Here is a 13,940-nt window from a genome sequence, read left to right on the forward strand (position 1 = left end):
TTTGCTTTCAAAAGCCACAGAAACTGCAGGAAAACACCAGTTTATGTCAGTTTTTGGGTCAATCAACAGCAAATCAACAACATTTTTGATAATAGATTCATCCATTAAGTCATTTACCAAGCAAAAATGTCAAACATTCACTGCTTCCAGCTTCTCAAATGTGAGGATTTGCTGCTGTTCGGTTTAATATCATTAGAAACTGAACATCCTCCGCTTTCTGACAGTTTACAGACTAAACTGTTTTTCAAAAAATAACTATACAGATTCATCATTAAAGAAAATAACTAGAGGCTGCAACCCTAAATCAGACCGACACCATTTTTCCTCTTAAAGTATTTCTCTGTAGCCTAGCCAACCATGTGCAGACAGCAGCCACGTGCAACTAGTAAAAGTGGTGCTACAACGGCTGTCTTACTCAATGACCTTATAAATCACCCAACAGGCACTGTGTAAGAAACATCTCACACATCATTATTCCTATGCATAGGAATTTTAACCCTTTTTAACGAATGTGTTGTTCACATTTTTCAAGAACCTGGAAAGTATCATTTGTGACAAACATTTAAGCTGTATACAACAATACATAGTATATAGTATATGCGAGTCTACAATACACAATAACAAACAATATTGTAAAACCAAAACAGAATGTACTATTTAGTTTGAATTTTGTTTTATGCCAAGAAATAAGTTGAGAAAGAGAGCACCTTACGTAACTGTTGCTCAATAAACAGTGTCACGACTACAAAGTGTGCAATTCACTGCAGTCCAGACCACCAACTGTTGCCCCCTGCTTCTTGGCTGAATGGAGGCTTAAACATGAAGACAAAAAGCAGCACCACCCCTGTCTTGTCCTCATCCCACTATCTTAAACCAGACACAGACACACTCTCCTCCCTCAAACAGAGAGAATCAACACAGCCCTTGTTAAAGTTGACCCTCCTAAATTCACTCTATGGGGGCTACGACAGGGCTGAGGGTCCCTCCAGGCTTAGCACAAAGAGCAGGAACTTCACTTCAACTATCCGCTCTTTCTTTGAACCTGACTCTCTCTTTTTACCTCTGTACACTATTCCTATTGTTTTCTCTGTTTCTGCCATTTTTGCTGTTTGTTCTTCTTAAAAGTTTGCAAAACACTTCAAGCGATCACTGAAGAAAACACCAAGAGGAGCGTAAAGAAAAACATTAACTTATTTCAACCTATTGTGCGAATTAAAACTGTGTGTTTGAGTTTGTCTAGACAGGCAACATCAAAACAATCCTGTTGTTTGTCATCACTGTCACATCAAATTAAATCACAAGACTGTAATTTGTGTCATTATACTCTGGCTGCCTAAATGGACACAATGGCCCTCTGTCACAGCCTACTTTCACAGTTTGCAGCAGCCTGCAGCAATGGGAGGTATTTTTAGGTTAACAAAGCAGGTGAGGTAAGAGACAGGTCCGGAATGGAAATGTACTCTAGAGATGGAGCAGGAGAAAAACAACTTGGAGATAAAGTGACCAGACAAGAGGCAAAGCAAGCGCGCATGCTGGTCGGTCACAGGGGACAGACTAAACACTTCCATTAACAGGAAGGCTGTTGTCATCAGCGGGCTGTTGCACGTGTGTTTGTGTGTGTGCCTGTGTGTGTGTGTGTATCTCTGACCAGTTCAGAGACTGGGAGGAAGCTGCATGCACAATAAGTACAAAAGCTTCAGAGTTTGCTTCCCTCTCTGAGAAAAAAAATGTACAAACAATCTAACAATGAAAGAGGAAAAGCAGAATATAGTTTTCATTCTTGTGCAGGAAATGCAGGTCAGATTCATTGGGTCAAAACAGAGAGGACGGAAGGAAGAATAAGACACGGGTTTGGGGTTAGGGTTAGTGGCAACAGGCTCCAAATTGTGCAGAAAAGGAAGGCCTGATTTGGCAGGGATGTATGGCATATATACTTTCTCAATTCAAAAGCCAGTTGATGACTTTTTACACAGTTCATCCATGATGATAATATTTCACTCCATCTCTCCAATATAAACCAATCCAATAATAAAACAGACAAACACTGGTGGAAAACAGCCCTCAGAGAAAACAGGTGTCACTTTAAATGCAGGTCAAATGCTAGCATTACAATTTGTAGTATTTTTTTTTTTTATTACATCCACTCATGCATGCATGATAAAATATATGGCTTGCAGCAGTACTCTTTAAAAACACCACAATCACAGCAAACCACTATCTCCAAATGAAATGGATGGCCAGGCTCACGCCAAAATTCAAATTTCAAGTAAAGCAATGCCAGGAGCTGGAAAAAGAAAGCAGGTCAGACTCCACACAGTTTTAAATCAATACCACCACATGACATGTATGGCAGCCATTTTCTAACTAAGCGGTGACAAACAGAGAGATATTATTTTGTAAAAATCTACTTTGGCAACAGATCTCAAAAGCAAAGTTGAAAGGTACGTACATCTAATGTGCATCTAAGTAGGACCAGACCTCTCAGACGTAAATGAGGTCTGAACCAGCTGGGTTTCATGCCAGAGATCTGGACCATGATAAATACTGTGTTCCATATTTGTTTTGAAACATGGGAAACACTTTTTTTCCAAAGAGGGCGCCTGGGTTGTGGCCTTGTAACACAGAAAAAAAGTGGAGGAACGCAGTGAAGTGGGTGAGAAATGTTGAGAAATGATGGCAGTCGTGAAAGAGAAACGACAGCGTGATAAAGACAGGCTGACAAGAGTGAAAACGTAATGCCACTGTAATGAGTTAAGTCCTATAATCACAGGCTGTGTAAAATGCCAGTTGCTCGTCTGGTTTTATGTGGCCTGCCGTACACTAAACCGTGGAGAAGTATTTATGTTTAGTGCGTGTGTGTGTGTAAATGTGTGTAAGATGTTGTCATGGGTGATGGCAAAAGGCCAGCCAAGCGAAGTGAAGTACTTTGCCACATTTAAAGACTTCAGCTTCTCATTGCTTTTGCCAGGTTTGACGCAACCAAGAGGACCAAGATTAATTTTCCCTCCACAACTGCTCTTGCTGGGAGGGAGTGTCTGAGCACAACACAAAGACACAAGACTGCAAGTGAAAAAGTAAGTGCAAAAGGAGATGCCACTTTCTCCCAGTCAGTCAAACAAAAAACATCAATTTATATAAAACAATTTCCCTTGCTTATTCTCCCTGTCCAGGAGTGGACAGCTGCAGCAGAGGCGAGGGTCACTCGGTTCCCGCCCCACGCTTTCCAACTGGGTCACACAAACACAACAGCTGGACCCTGAGCAAAATTAAATGCTTTTGTTTAGACACAGGGGAAAAAAATGCCACTAGAGATCCCTGTCCTGACTTCCTGCGAGGAATCGAAGTTGGAGAGTCAGAAGTGAAAAGAAGGAAAAACGCTCAGAAAGGAGCACAGGGAGGACACAGACAGGCAGACAAAATCACACACAGCGAGAAGACAGAGAGGAAGCTGTTTGGCCAGAGTTCAACAACGCTCCAGTTTGTCACACTTGGACAGAATTTGTAGGTCAAATTAGCATGGAAGGGCTGAGAGGCTGCAAGGGAGGGAGGAGGGAGAGACAAACAGATAGGCTGCTCTTCATTACTCAGGCCTCCCTACACATGGGAACGAAGGACAGTGGGGAAAAAAAAGAGGAGCAGAGCACAGGGAAGTGAAAAAATTGAAGGCAAGGGGCACTCTGGTAGTACATTTCATTTTTCAGCATACACTACTGCTGAAACTGACAGTGGGGCAAAGGCTACACTCAAAACAAATAAATAAAACCATATCTGGAGAAGGTTTGGGGATTTGCTGCTCCTCCCCCAATCCTCGTTAAAGAGGCCAGAGCAGAACACAGTAGAGCAGAGCTGCATGTTGCACTCTTTATTGCAGACTGGAAATTACTTCTCCAGCCTTCAGACTGATGGGAGCCCTGTGTGATATTCATAGGCTACAGTGGTACAGTATAGGTTCCTTGAATAGAAAATAAACTGGTGCAACAACTACTATTCTTTCACTGTTTGATATCATTTGATTTGAGAAGCCACACCCATCTGTTAATCCATAAATATGATATGGGGAAAACATGTGATGCTGATGGATACTGCAATATTGATAACAAACTGGATTAAAGAGAGAATTTTTTTACCTGTTAGGACTCTATTTGTGATCCTTAATTTTGTGTTTCAATTTCCTGTTATTGACATATGACTCTATTTTCATTTCCAGGTGATGGCAACAGATCCACAAAGGCTGCAAAAAATCCTTTACATTAGTCGTTTTAAGAATACAAAAAAAACATACAGCTTGTGGAAGTGCATCAAAATGGACAATGGGGCTTATTCATGAATACAATGAGCAGCTATGAGGGAAACAAAATTTTTTTTTAAATGATTAAAATGCCCCAATGTTGAGAAATCCTTAAAAAAGGGATTCCAGGCTATACTGTACATGTGATTTCTAAGGCTTAATTTTCTACCGTTTTCTTCTAATATCTGTTTGCAAGTTACTTGAGAAAATAAGTGGCAGATTAGAATCGATATTGAAAATAATTGTTAAAATTTTGGAAATGGATTGGATGGATTTTACAATGATGCAAAAGACATTAAAAAAAGACTTAGAACGATATTCTTATATCACTCAGCTGAGGTCTGATCTGTACACTACTGTAAACTGCAGCAAAGCCTGACCATGTCACTGTTCTCCCTGACTTAAGTCTTAAATCAATAAACTGAAGATCCAACCACTTTCAGTCTCTCTTGTAATAACTCCTGTCATCACCTACTGTAACCGTTTGAAAGCCGAAAGACTATACATAAATCACAGGTGCTTTTCCTGTATCCACATGGTCTAGATCTCATATTTCTTTGTTGACAGCATGTGGTTTAAATGGCGTCCTATTTGTAGTTAATTCGTACCAGGCTGAACTGGACTTTTGGCTCTGGGTCCAGCCTTGTGTTGAGGGGGAGTAAATGCTCATGTGAGTGTGGAGGATTCTTCATATACACAGAGAAACTATTCTTCACCCAGTCTGCAGCACTACTGACACACAGACCTAGAAATATTGCAAACATAATCAAATCACGCACTGCATTGACAGAGGCACAGAGAGACAGAGGAAGAGGAGGAGGAGGAGGAGGAGAGGGAAAAACCCCAGCAAGCTGACTCCATTTGGCCATAAAAACAGCATTGTGCTCTGAGCCGAATCCTCAGCAGTGACGTCTTTGCACTGAAATTTAACTGCGAAAAACTTAGTGAGGCAGATGCGAGCTTGGCAGGCGTGAGCTGAGGGCTGCAGAGGCACAAAATTCGCATTCCCGCATTCTCTAATCAGTTTCTCTTGCCATTTGCTATCTCTCTATCCAGGCTCTAATTCTCTGGTTTTCTTTCACTTTCCTCTCCAATGGTTCTTACCGTCAGAAGCAATAAACAAGCTGAGGGGTTTATTTTATTAAATAGTGGAAAAAGCTATTTATTAGCTCAATATCTACGCCCAAAACAAAGGCAGCCGCATTTAGACAAATGGTCCCAGTTCACTTATGCATTAACTCAACAGCTGGTTTCCATTATGGATTATGGTTCTCTTCCAAAATCCTACCTCTCCTCACCTGATAGAGCCCTTTCCTTCCACTCTACTCAACCTTCTTCAAGAAACATTTTTCCCCCAAAGACGCAACTTAAAAACTGAGCCTCCCACCCTGTAAAACAATCTTTTTTTCTTGTGGGGAGTCCTCAGTGACAAGAATGCAACCAGGTCTGCATCCCAAGAGTCACATTTCTGACTTCCCTCTCTGCTGCACAGTAGAAAGAAACCCCCACATGTATCTGGTGTAAACTATCAGTGATGCATGGACAGCAGACAGTGCAGAGCAGGAGTTGGGAGGGAGGTACAGGGGCTGGGAAGCCAGTCTCTAAGGGGCGCTGGGTGTGGTTGGATAGTGCTGGACTGGAGAGGCAGGAGTTAATATCCAGTTTCCCCTTGTCTCAGTCTCATGGGGACTAGGGAGTAAGATGAATTCAGTCCCTCTTCCTGTTATGAAAAAGAGTAAAGCATACTAAAATATATTTTCAAAGAAGAAACCATGAGACAATCTGGTGCTGGCAAAAGCTGTATGTGGTTAGATATTTAATAAGAGCAAATACCTAAATATACTACCACTATGAAATGAGACACAACAGAACATTGTTGGAGAATTTTGGTTGTGGCTTCCAGTCTTCTCTACTTTTTCAGTCACTCACTGTTTCTTCAAATCTACCATAGAAATAACTGCCCTATGCTTAATTCAAATATTTTCAGCTGTGATGTGATCAGTAAATGGTTGACGTTGTCATCTAGTATATTCTTTGTTAAAGAGACAATTCTTTGGATTGTCATGCAGGAAAAGAGGTCAGATTAAAATCCAGCGGCTCTGTCCTTCACTGGTGCCCTTCCGCCCACCCTGGGTCAACAGAGGAATGTCTTGTGGCAACCAGGCCACTGTGACTGGACACAAATCTGCTGAGGATAGAGGCAGCCAACGCCAGAGCCAGGGAGAGGAAAAAAAAAAAAAAGAGAGATGAAGAAGTGCTGCGCTGTCTGTTGCTCAGTGCAGTGTGTAGGCCGTCATCACAGCCCCATCTTTCTTAAATACTTACAAAGGCGGCTCTGACAAGAAGAGAGACAGGCAGTGAGGGAGTGGCAGAGGAGGGAACCCCATGGACAAAGGAAAGGAAAAGTGGACTAACTGTAACTATTGTGCTGAACAATGAAAACTCTATAGAAATACAAATTAATAACAAGACATTTAATCTAAAAAAAAGAACTCTATACATATAAGTTTTGGAGAGATTTCCTGTAATGGAAGCAGGCAACACTTCCTCTCAATCTGGAGCCCTTCTCAGGTTCCAGAAACACCCTCCAATCAAAGCAACACAAAGATATCTAATTACCCAATCACAGCCGTGACATGAAAAGCGAACTGACTGTAGCCGTGCCATGTCTGAGGCAAAGAGACTTCTGGGTAACAGATAGAGCTGATATCATATCCCCTGAGTGGCCATCTGTGTAAGAAAACATACAACACAACACACAACCCTCTTGTTGTGGTTTGTCTACAAAGAGAGTGTTTCCTCTGGGCTCTTTTCTTGGTACAGAGATTGTGTCTGCCCAGTGTCAACTTGTTTCCAGCACGCACATGGTCTCCACCCACAACAGGGCATATAGCATGGCACGAAAACAAGAAAAATCTTAAGGTAGCGCTGCACAAATGGTTACATGTCAAACCAGATCCTAACAAATTACCAAAAATAGATATATTCATCCATTACAAAAGGACAAACTGTTGACTAATCTCACTTACTACAGTACTACACTACACTGCAATATTCTAGTATTCAAGATTTAAAAACAAATATGGTGATTGTTTCTGCAGGAGAGTCCTTTGTGCTGGTTCTCCTTTCTGAATCTACTGCCCGGTATATCTGCGAGGGTTTGGTTCACTGGATTTAAACTCAGACGTTGTAACACACTGGGGAGGGATGTTATAGCATGTATGTGTGAAAATTATGGGAAAATTTGTAATGGCTGTAGCAGTTCAGTGAGTAAGCTTAAGAAAAAAACCTTAATTAGAATACTGTTGTACTTAGGGTAAGGTCAATAAGCGGACATTGTAATTCATATAAACAGCCAGTTAGGGAGTTGGGTCATTACCTCCTCCTGTGAGGCATAGTGAGGCTCTGCAGGGTCCACCGACCAGTAGCAGTAGTCAAAACAAAACTCCAGAAGCTTCTCCCTGGAATCTACAGCACCGTCTGCTCGTCCATCCAGCTTTAGGGAGGAAAACAGAGGAGTAAAGGATTAGTTTTTGACTTATCTATTTGATTATCTCCACACAGTAGCAAGGTGAGTGATATCATATCAGAAATAAACAGGTGTTTGTATTACAGTACTTCATGAACAGATAATACAGTACTACACTGCACACTGACACACACTTTATGGGGACAATATGTGTATGCATTTAATAACATGAAAAGTGAAGTTTAAATAAAAAGCCAAGTACTACAGCTTTTGTTTTTAAAGGGTTGCTTGGGTGTGGAATTGCAAGCAAGCTGTTTCCATTCATTAACAATGCATTCACTCCTCCTCCAGTCCTTTATTCGCCTCGGTGCATTAACACTAAACACCTTTCTGCTTACTGTGAGTGAATCCTGAACTGAGGAAAAACAGCACAGCAGGATTTGAACTTGTCCAGGCACAGCAGCTACGATGAAAAACAGTGCAGCATCTAAGCATTTCTTCTAAATCACTGCATTCAACCTAGAGAAACATCTCAGTTCAGGGACGCTCACTGTATTCCCGGATTTTCTTTGAGATGGAGGGTTGTAAATCTCAAATAAATGTCAGTGGAGAAAGTGCCATGTATAGCTAATCTATAAAGGACGTCTACCAAGACCATATATCTATTCAAACAAGATGGTGCTTGCCTGGGCTTTACTCTGCCATTTTTGTTGTTATCATCATGATCTATCTGTCTATTAAATATTGCCATGGATTATTTTCATGAAACACACAGCGTTTTCTCGTTCGTTTTTCTGTTGAGCTGCTTCTTTTAAAATAATATGACTTTCAATGATAACTGGTAAAAAATCGAAAATACTAATCCTTGTACACCTGTCACCTGTTTTGATCAAATTGCGTATGCTTTATACATACCATCAAATTAGAGCTGAAACAATTAGTCTGTTAGCCTGACATCTTTGTCAGTTGATCTGCAGCACTGAGCAACACTAATCCCTGGGTATCAATTTGTACACGGCAATTTCCTCGCTTGAGAGAGTGATTGTTTAACCCCTGAGCACTTTTATGAAATTCAACAATGGCCTTGTAGTGTGAGGGATCAGCCAGGAGAAACACCAGCCACAGGCAAATCTCCTGTCCAACAGAGCTCCCACCACTGACAAACAGAGTCAGGGAGAATTAACTTGACTGTTTGTAAAAGATAACCCTTTATCTTTTTCTTGTTTCACAAGTTTTAATTTAGTTCAGTAGGTCTTAATAGCTCGTATCACTTGATGTTTATAAGCGTTACATTATTGGCCAGTAAAATCCACGCTTTTTTCTGTCTCATATCCTCCGAAACTGTCCCACTTTCCATAAATAATCATTCCCATGAGACCCGCAAGAGCCTTGAAAGTCTTGATCTTTTTCCATGGCAGAGGGAAGCCATATGTGGTTCGTCTCTGTCACATCACAACAGATTCTCTCCTCCCCCCACCCAACTTCTCTCTATACATCTGCATGTAAAATGTAAGTAAAAGGAGAAATTCTGTAAGTACCAAACAAAGTAATATCTGTGGCAAAGATGGAGCAAAATGTGAGTTTTGAAATTAGTTTCAAGCTGAATTTCTTTTATCTTTTTGTAGGTTTTGCATCACATGGATATTTTTGATATCATCTTCAACAGGGCTACTGCAAACTGTAGCCAATGCAAACATTCACATTAATGAAAAACAGTGTGTAAGATGTTCCACACTGGAACTGTAGAGACAGCACCAGACTGCAGTCTGCAGGCAATGGAGCTCCACCAATCAGACAAGTCTACCCAGCCATCTGACACAGCAGGTTGGTAACTTGGTGAAAGTATCAGCTTACAAGACTTCATAGCTCACATAATAATTATTTCCAAATGTGCAAAGCCTCCTTGAAATCTATACTAATTTATAGAACAAAAAAAACAAAACAAAAATGACCCTTTTCAGTCAACAGAAAGTATAAAAACATAGAAAACTCCTCTTGTCTGGCAAGTAAGACTGTTAATAATAACGCCTGGGGTCCTGACTGCACAGGAATGGTCTCTCAACCTGTGTGTGTCTCAGTGTGTATGTGTGACCTCAACACATATGATAAACAACTATGACATCAAGCAGGAAAAGGCTGATCCAAAGCTGTAAACATCCTGTTGCTGTGCTAGATACCCTCTACACTTTACTCCCAATTCACCCAGTGAAACGCACCAAAAGACTCCCAAACACAGACTCAATCTAAGGTATTTTGGGTGTTTGTATGCAGAAATACTCACCTTCACATTTTGGATCCTCACAAACTTATCCTCCACCTGAACCGCTAGCCTTCCTCCATCTGCACCTTCCCTGTGGACAAGAAGAGAGCAACTGTCAACCTTAGTCAATTGAAGAAAACATTAACTCGTGCTTCCAACCGAGAAGAGAAGATCTAAGGGACACCATCAGTATTGATTAGCGTTTCCTAATCCAAATGCAAACCGGACAGGGATTTAACAATGGTTTCACTTTGGATTCAAATACTGCATTATCACCCTACAGTCTGTTTCAAATTGGTTTAAAATCCCCTTTTGCTGTTCTTGATATAATTGAGAGGGTGTCCAGATAAATCTAGGCTAGCTCAACTTGACCGGTGGCCATCACATGACAGTTACAACAATGAATCTTTGTGTGCATGTGGATGTGTGCATGTGATCCATGAAATTGCTACTCAAGAGTTGTGAGTACCACTGACCAGTTTGAGATTCAAATGAAAACAGACCCTCACACTCTCCAAAGACTTCCTCCAAAGAGACAGCCCGGGCTGTTTCCACAAAGTCGAGAGAGTGTGCAAGTGTTGTGTGTGTGTGTGTGTGTGTGTGTGTGTACAACTGGGACCAGCATGTGTCCTCGCATGTGTGTGTGTATGGGAGTAAAACAAGGTCAGCTCAGCTGTGTGTGCTTCAACAGCTGGACCAAGTGCATCTGATGCAACACATGCGAAGCTAAAGGCAATCACAACAAGGAGCTGGTAGAATTTCGATCTCCAGGAGCGATAATAATGGCAAAAGCTGCCCGTAGTGCAAATGCTCTATCTCTGTGGTGGGTTAGGGGCAGACGAGGAGGCTGTTGTAATCGTCACCTCCCCCTGTGCTTCACCACGTGAGACTCATTTTGCCAACCCCAGCACTGGCGACCCAACCCAAAACCACCAACCTTCAATCTCAGGCTCTAACCAGCATGGAGGAGAGGAGGCTGGGGGTGGAAAATAGTCAACCTAAAAAAAATGTGCTTTGATACAAACCTAGGACAAACAATTTCACAACTGGGCTTACATGTTTCTCGCACATGTGAGAGGATGCCTGCACTATCAGGGGGGCCCTGGGAATCCTATTGGTCAACTAAAACAAAGAGCAACACACTTCTGTGCCGGACCAAATGAGGAAAGTAGCTTACCAGGCTGGTGTTAATGTTATCTCTGTCACACAGCATGCCCTTATTCAAATACACGAGTAAGGAAATACATCTTTCACTTAAAAAAAAATAAGAAAAGAAAAGAGGACAGTATGAGTGTCAGAGCCAGAAATCAGGAAGGACAGATTTGCATGACAGTGAACATTGTATATAAGAAATCCTTTTGTTATGCAAAGAACCAGGAAGACTGGTTGAAAGAATCATTGTCCAGCGCTTCATTGCTTGAATAATGCTTTGTTATGGTACTGTAGTGGCCTTTAGTGCAGCACCCCTGCAAATCAGCCTGCAGGAGTTCAATTTAAATCAGTGTACTACTACTACAGAACTTATATGCACTATATCTCCAGACCCTGAAGACCTGTTAGTCAACATGTTGTAGCAATTTGACTGTTAATGTAAAGGGGTTCTCCAGTGGAGCAAAGCAACTTTACAACCTCCTTGTTCTACTTCAACAGTGGATTTTACAGCACTGTAAAATAAGGGGAATGTTTTTTTCCATAAATGCCTCTAAATAAATAAATAAAGGGAATAGGTTAAGCTTAAAGTAAAAATTCAGTATATTTTGTATACACAGTATGTTTTGTATACAATTATAGTGTCAGGCTGATTCCAGGGAAAGTTTAATAAAGTAATGAACAAGAATATTTCTATTTGATGGAGCCATATGCAGCCATAAAAAAACATGGAGTCTTGAGTATCAGTCATTGTCAGCATTATCTGGCTTGAAGAAATGGGACAAGTCAATACAGAAATATGATACTGTCAGACAGAATGGAATGATATGATTTTTTATGGATGGAGCTATTGATCATTTTCTATACTGATGAGCTGATTCATCATTTTGTCTATGCAAACCATTTTCCAGGGGTGACATTTTCAAATTGATAGTTTTGTCCATACAAAGTTCCAATATATTTAGGTAACTACCATGTAAGAGAAAGAAAAACAGCTTATTTGAGAACCAGTTGATCAGCAAATGTTTGGCATTCACACCTGAAAAATGAATTCAACAATTAATAGTGTTCAGGTAATTTTATGCTACTAATGCTACTTAAGCTGAAAGTGGATGTGAAAGGGTTAAAGAAACTTTAGGCTCTGGCTGCAGTCATACACACAGACAGGCAGCTAAGGTGTGTACATCAAAATTAGACCCAATTAGCCTAATGGATGTTGTGTAAAGATACATGGCTGCAGTCAGATACTTTAAGCCTTACCTAGCTCCAGTTTTTTGTACATTACTCAGCACCACACACACACACACACACACACACACACACACACACACACATGTGCCTCGTCAGACAACACTACTGACAGCCACAGATGTCATTATTCACCATGTGCACCATTTGTTCCACTGTAACCACTGTACAAAGTTTTTTTTAGACAGTTAGCTACAGTTAGCCTCCATTACCGTTTTGTGTATCGTAGAGCAAAACGGACAATATCGCAAATACAAAGGGGAATATGAGAAGCATAATGTTTTGTATATAACTAGCAAATTCCCATGGCTAGCACCGGTGGCAACAACAGCTCAGACACGAAGTTAGCAATGGAGACAATTGCAATTAAGTAGCTCAGCTTATGTACGTTTGTTAAGACGTTTGTTTAACGTTATGTTAACAAGCAGAGGGAATTAGTTAGCCAACATTAAAACTTACCTTGCGTTGGGAGGACGGACTCGAATGGCAACTTTAACGTTTGCCATGATTTCTCACGAAGATTTTTACTAACAACTCAGCGGTTGGCTAACTCGGAATTGGTGTAAAATAACGTTTCCCCTTGTGAGCATGTCGAGTCTTTGTGCTTATCAGTCCGATAAAACTTGAAGTGGGAGAGACACTGCCCTGCTGTCCGCCGCTCAAGTCATCCTCTACCCGCGCCTCCTCCAAAACTCCCAACCGAAGACTGAAACTTCCTGCTGGACAGAGAGGGAGGAGGGATGCTGCTGGTTACTCCTCCTACACAGCCATATTCAAATCTGGCTTTTGCATGTCTGTTATTATTTAAATCCCCCCCGTTTAAAGTGTTGAACTGACGATGAAACTTTTGTTGACCGGTAATAATCTGATTTGTATGGGGAAAAAGTGTAGAAATTAATTGATTAATTAATTAATTAATAGACAAATAACTAAATGAGAAAAGTTAGTAAGTCATGATTAAAAATGTTCATGACAGGTACAAATTTTAAGAAAAAAAAATTAGATTTTAAAGTCCAAATTATAAACTATAGAAGCAAAATCATGATATAAAAAGACAAAAATACTAGATAAAATGTCACAATTTACGCTGTCAAATTCTTGCCATAGGCCTAGTCAAAATTATGAGATGAAATTTTGATTTTTTTAATCATCAATCACCAACCATTTAATCATTTCACTTGAGTCAAACATTTGACTTACAAGCATTGAATTTTGACATGCTAAATTGCAAAATTATGATAAAAAATCAATTCAAATCAAATCAATTATGACATTAAGTCAAAGTTTTTGACGTTTTTGACGTTTTTTACATATTAACTCACATTTTGACATAACAGGTCAGAAATTTGACATTAAATGAATGCCTCCTAAATCAATTTTGTAGGTAAGAAGTTGAATCTTTGACTTAAGTCGAAAATTGTGAAATAAAAAGTCACATTTTGACTTACTATGTCAAAATCGTGACTATGTCAAAATTATGAGATAGTTTGAACATACTAAATCAAAATTATTGGATTAAAAAGTAA

At 40.4% G+C, this 13,940-nt stretch overlaps 1 protein-coding gene across 2 annotated transcripts in view; it reads right to left on the bottom strand.

Moving 5' to 3' along the window:
* The window catches only part of stard9 (StAR-related lipid transfer (START) domain containing 9), a 42,529-nt gene extending 29,408 nt beyond the window's left edge, over nucleotides 1-13,121 (bottom strand). For both annotated transcript variants that reach the window (XR_008829340.1, XM_056393041.1), the window contains exons 1-3: nucleotides 12,874-13,121; nucleotides 10,039-10,108; nucleotides 7,668-7,784 (exon numbers count right to left, since the gene is read on the bottom strand). Coding sequence is in view for 1 of the 2 variants with exons in the window: in XM_056393041.1 (XP_056249016.1) it covers nucleotides 7,668-7,784; nucleotides 10,039-10,108; nucleotides 12,874-12,920 (234 nt within the window). In the remaining variant the exon portion in view is untranslated. The remainder of the gene's footprint in view (nucleotides 1-7,667; nucleotides 7,785-10,038; nucleotides 10,109-12,873) is intronic.
* Nucleotides 13,122-13,940: the final 819 nt, after the last annotated feature.

This window comes from Seriola aureovittata, chromosome 13 (genome assembly GCF_021018895.1).
Source record: "Seriola aureovittata isolate HTS-2021-v1 ecotype China chromosome 13, ASM2101889v1, whole genome shotgun sequence".
Classification (NCBI taxonomy): domain Eukaryota; kingdom Metazoa; phylum Chordata; class Actinopteri; order Carangiformes; family Carangidae; genus Seriola; species Seriola aureovittata.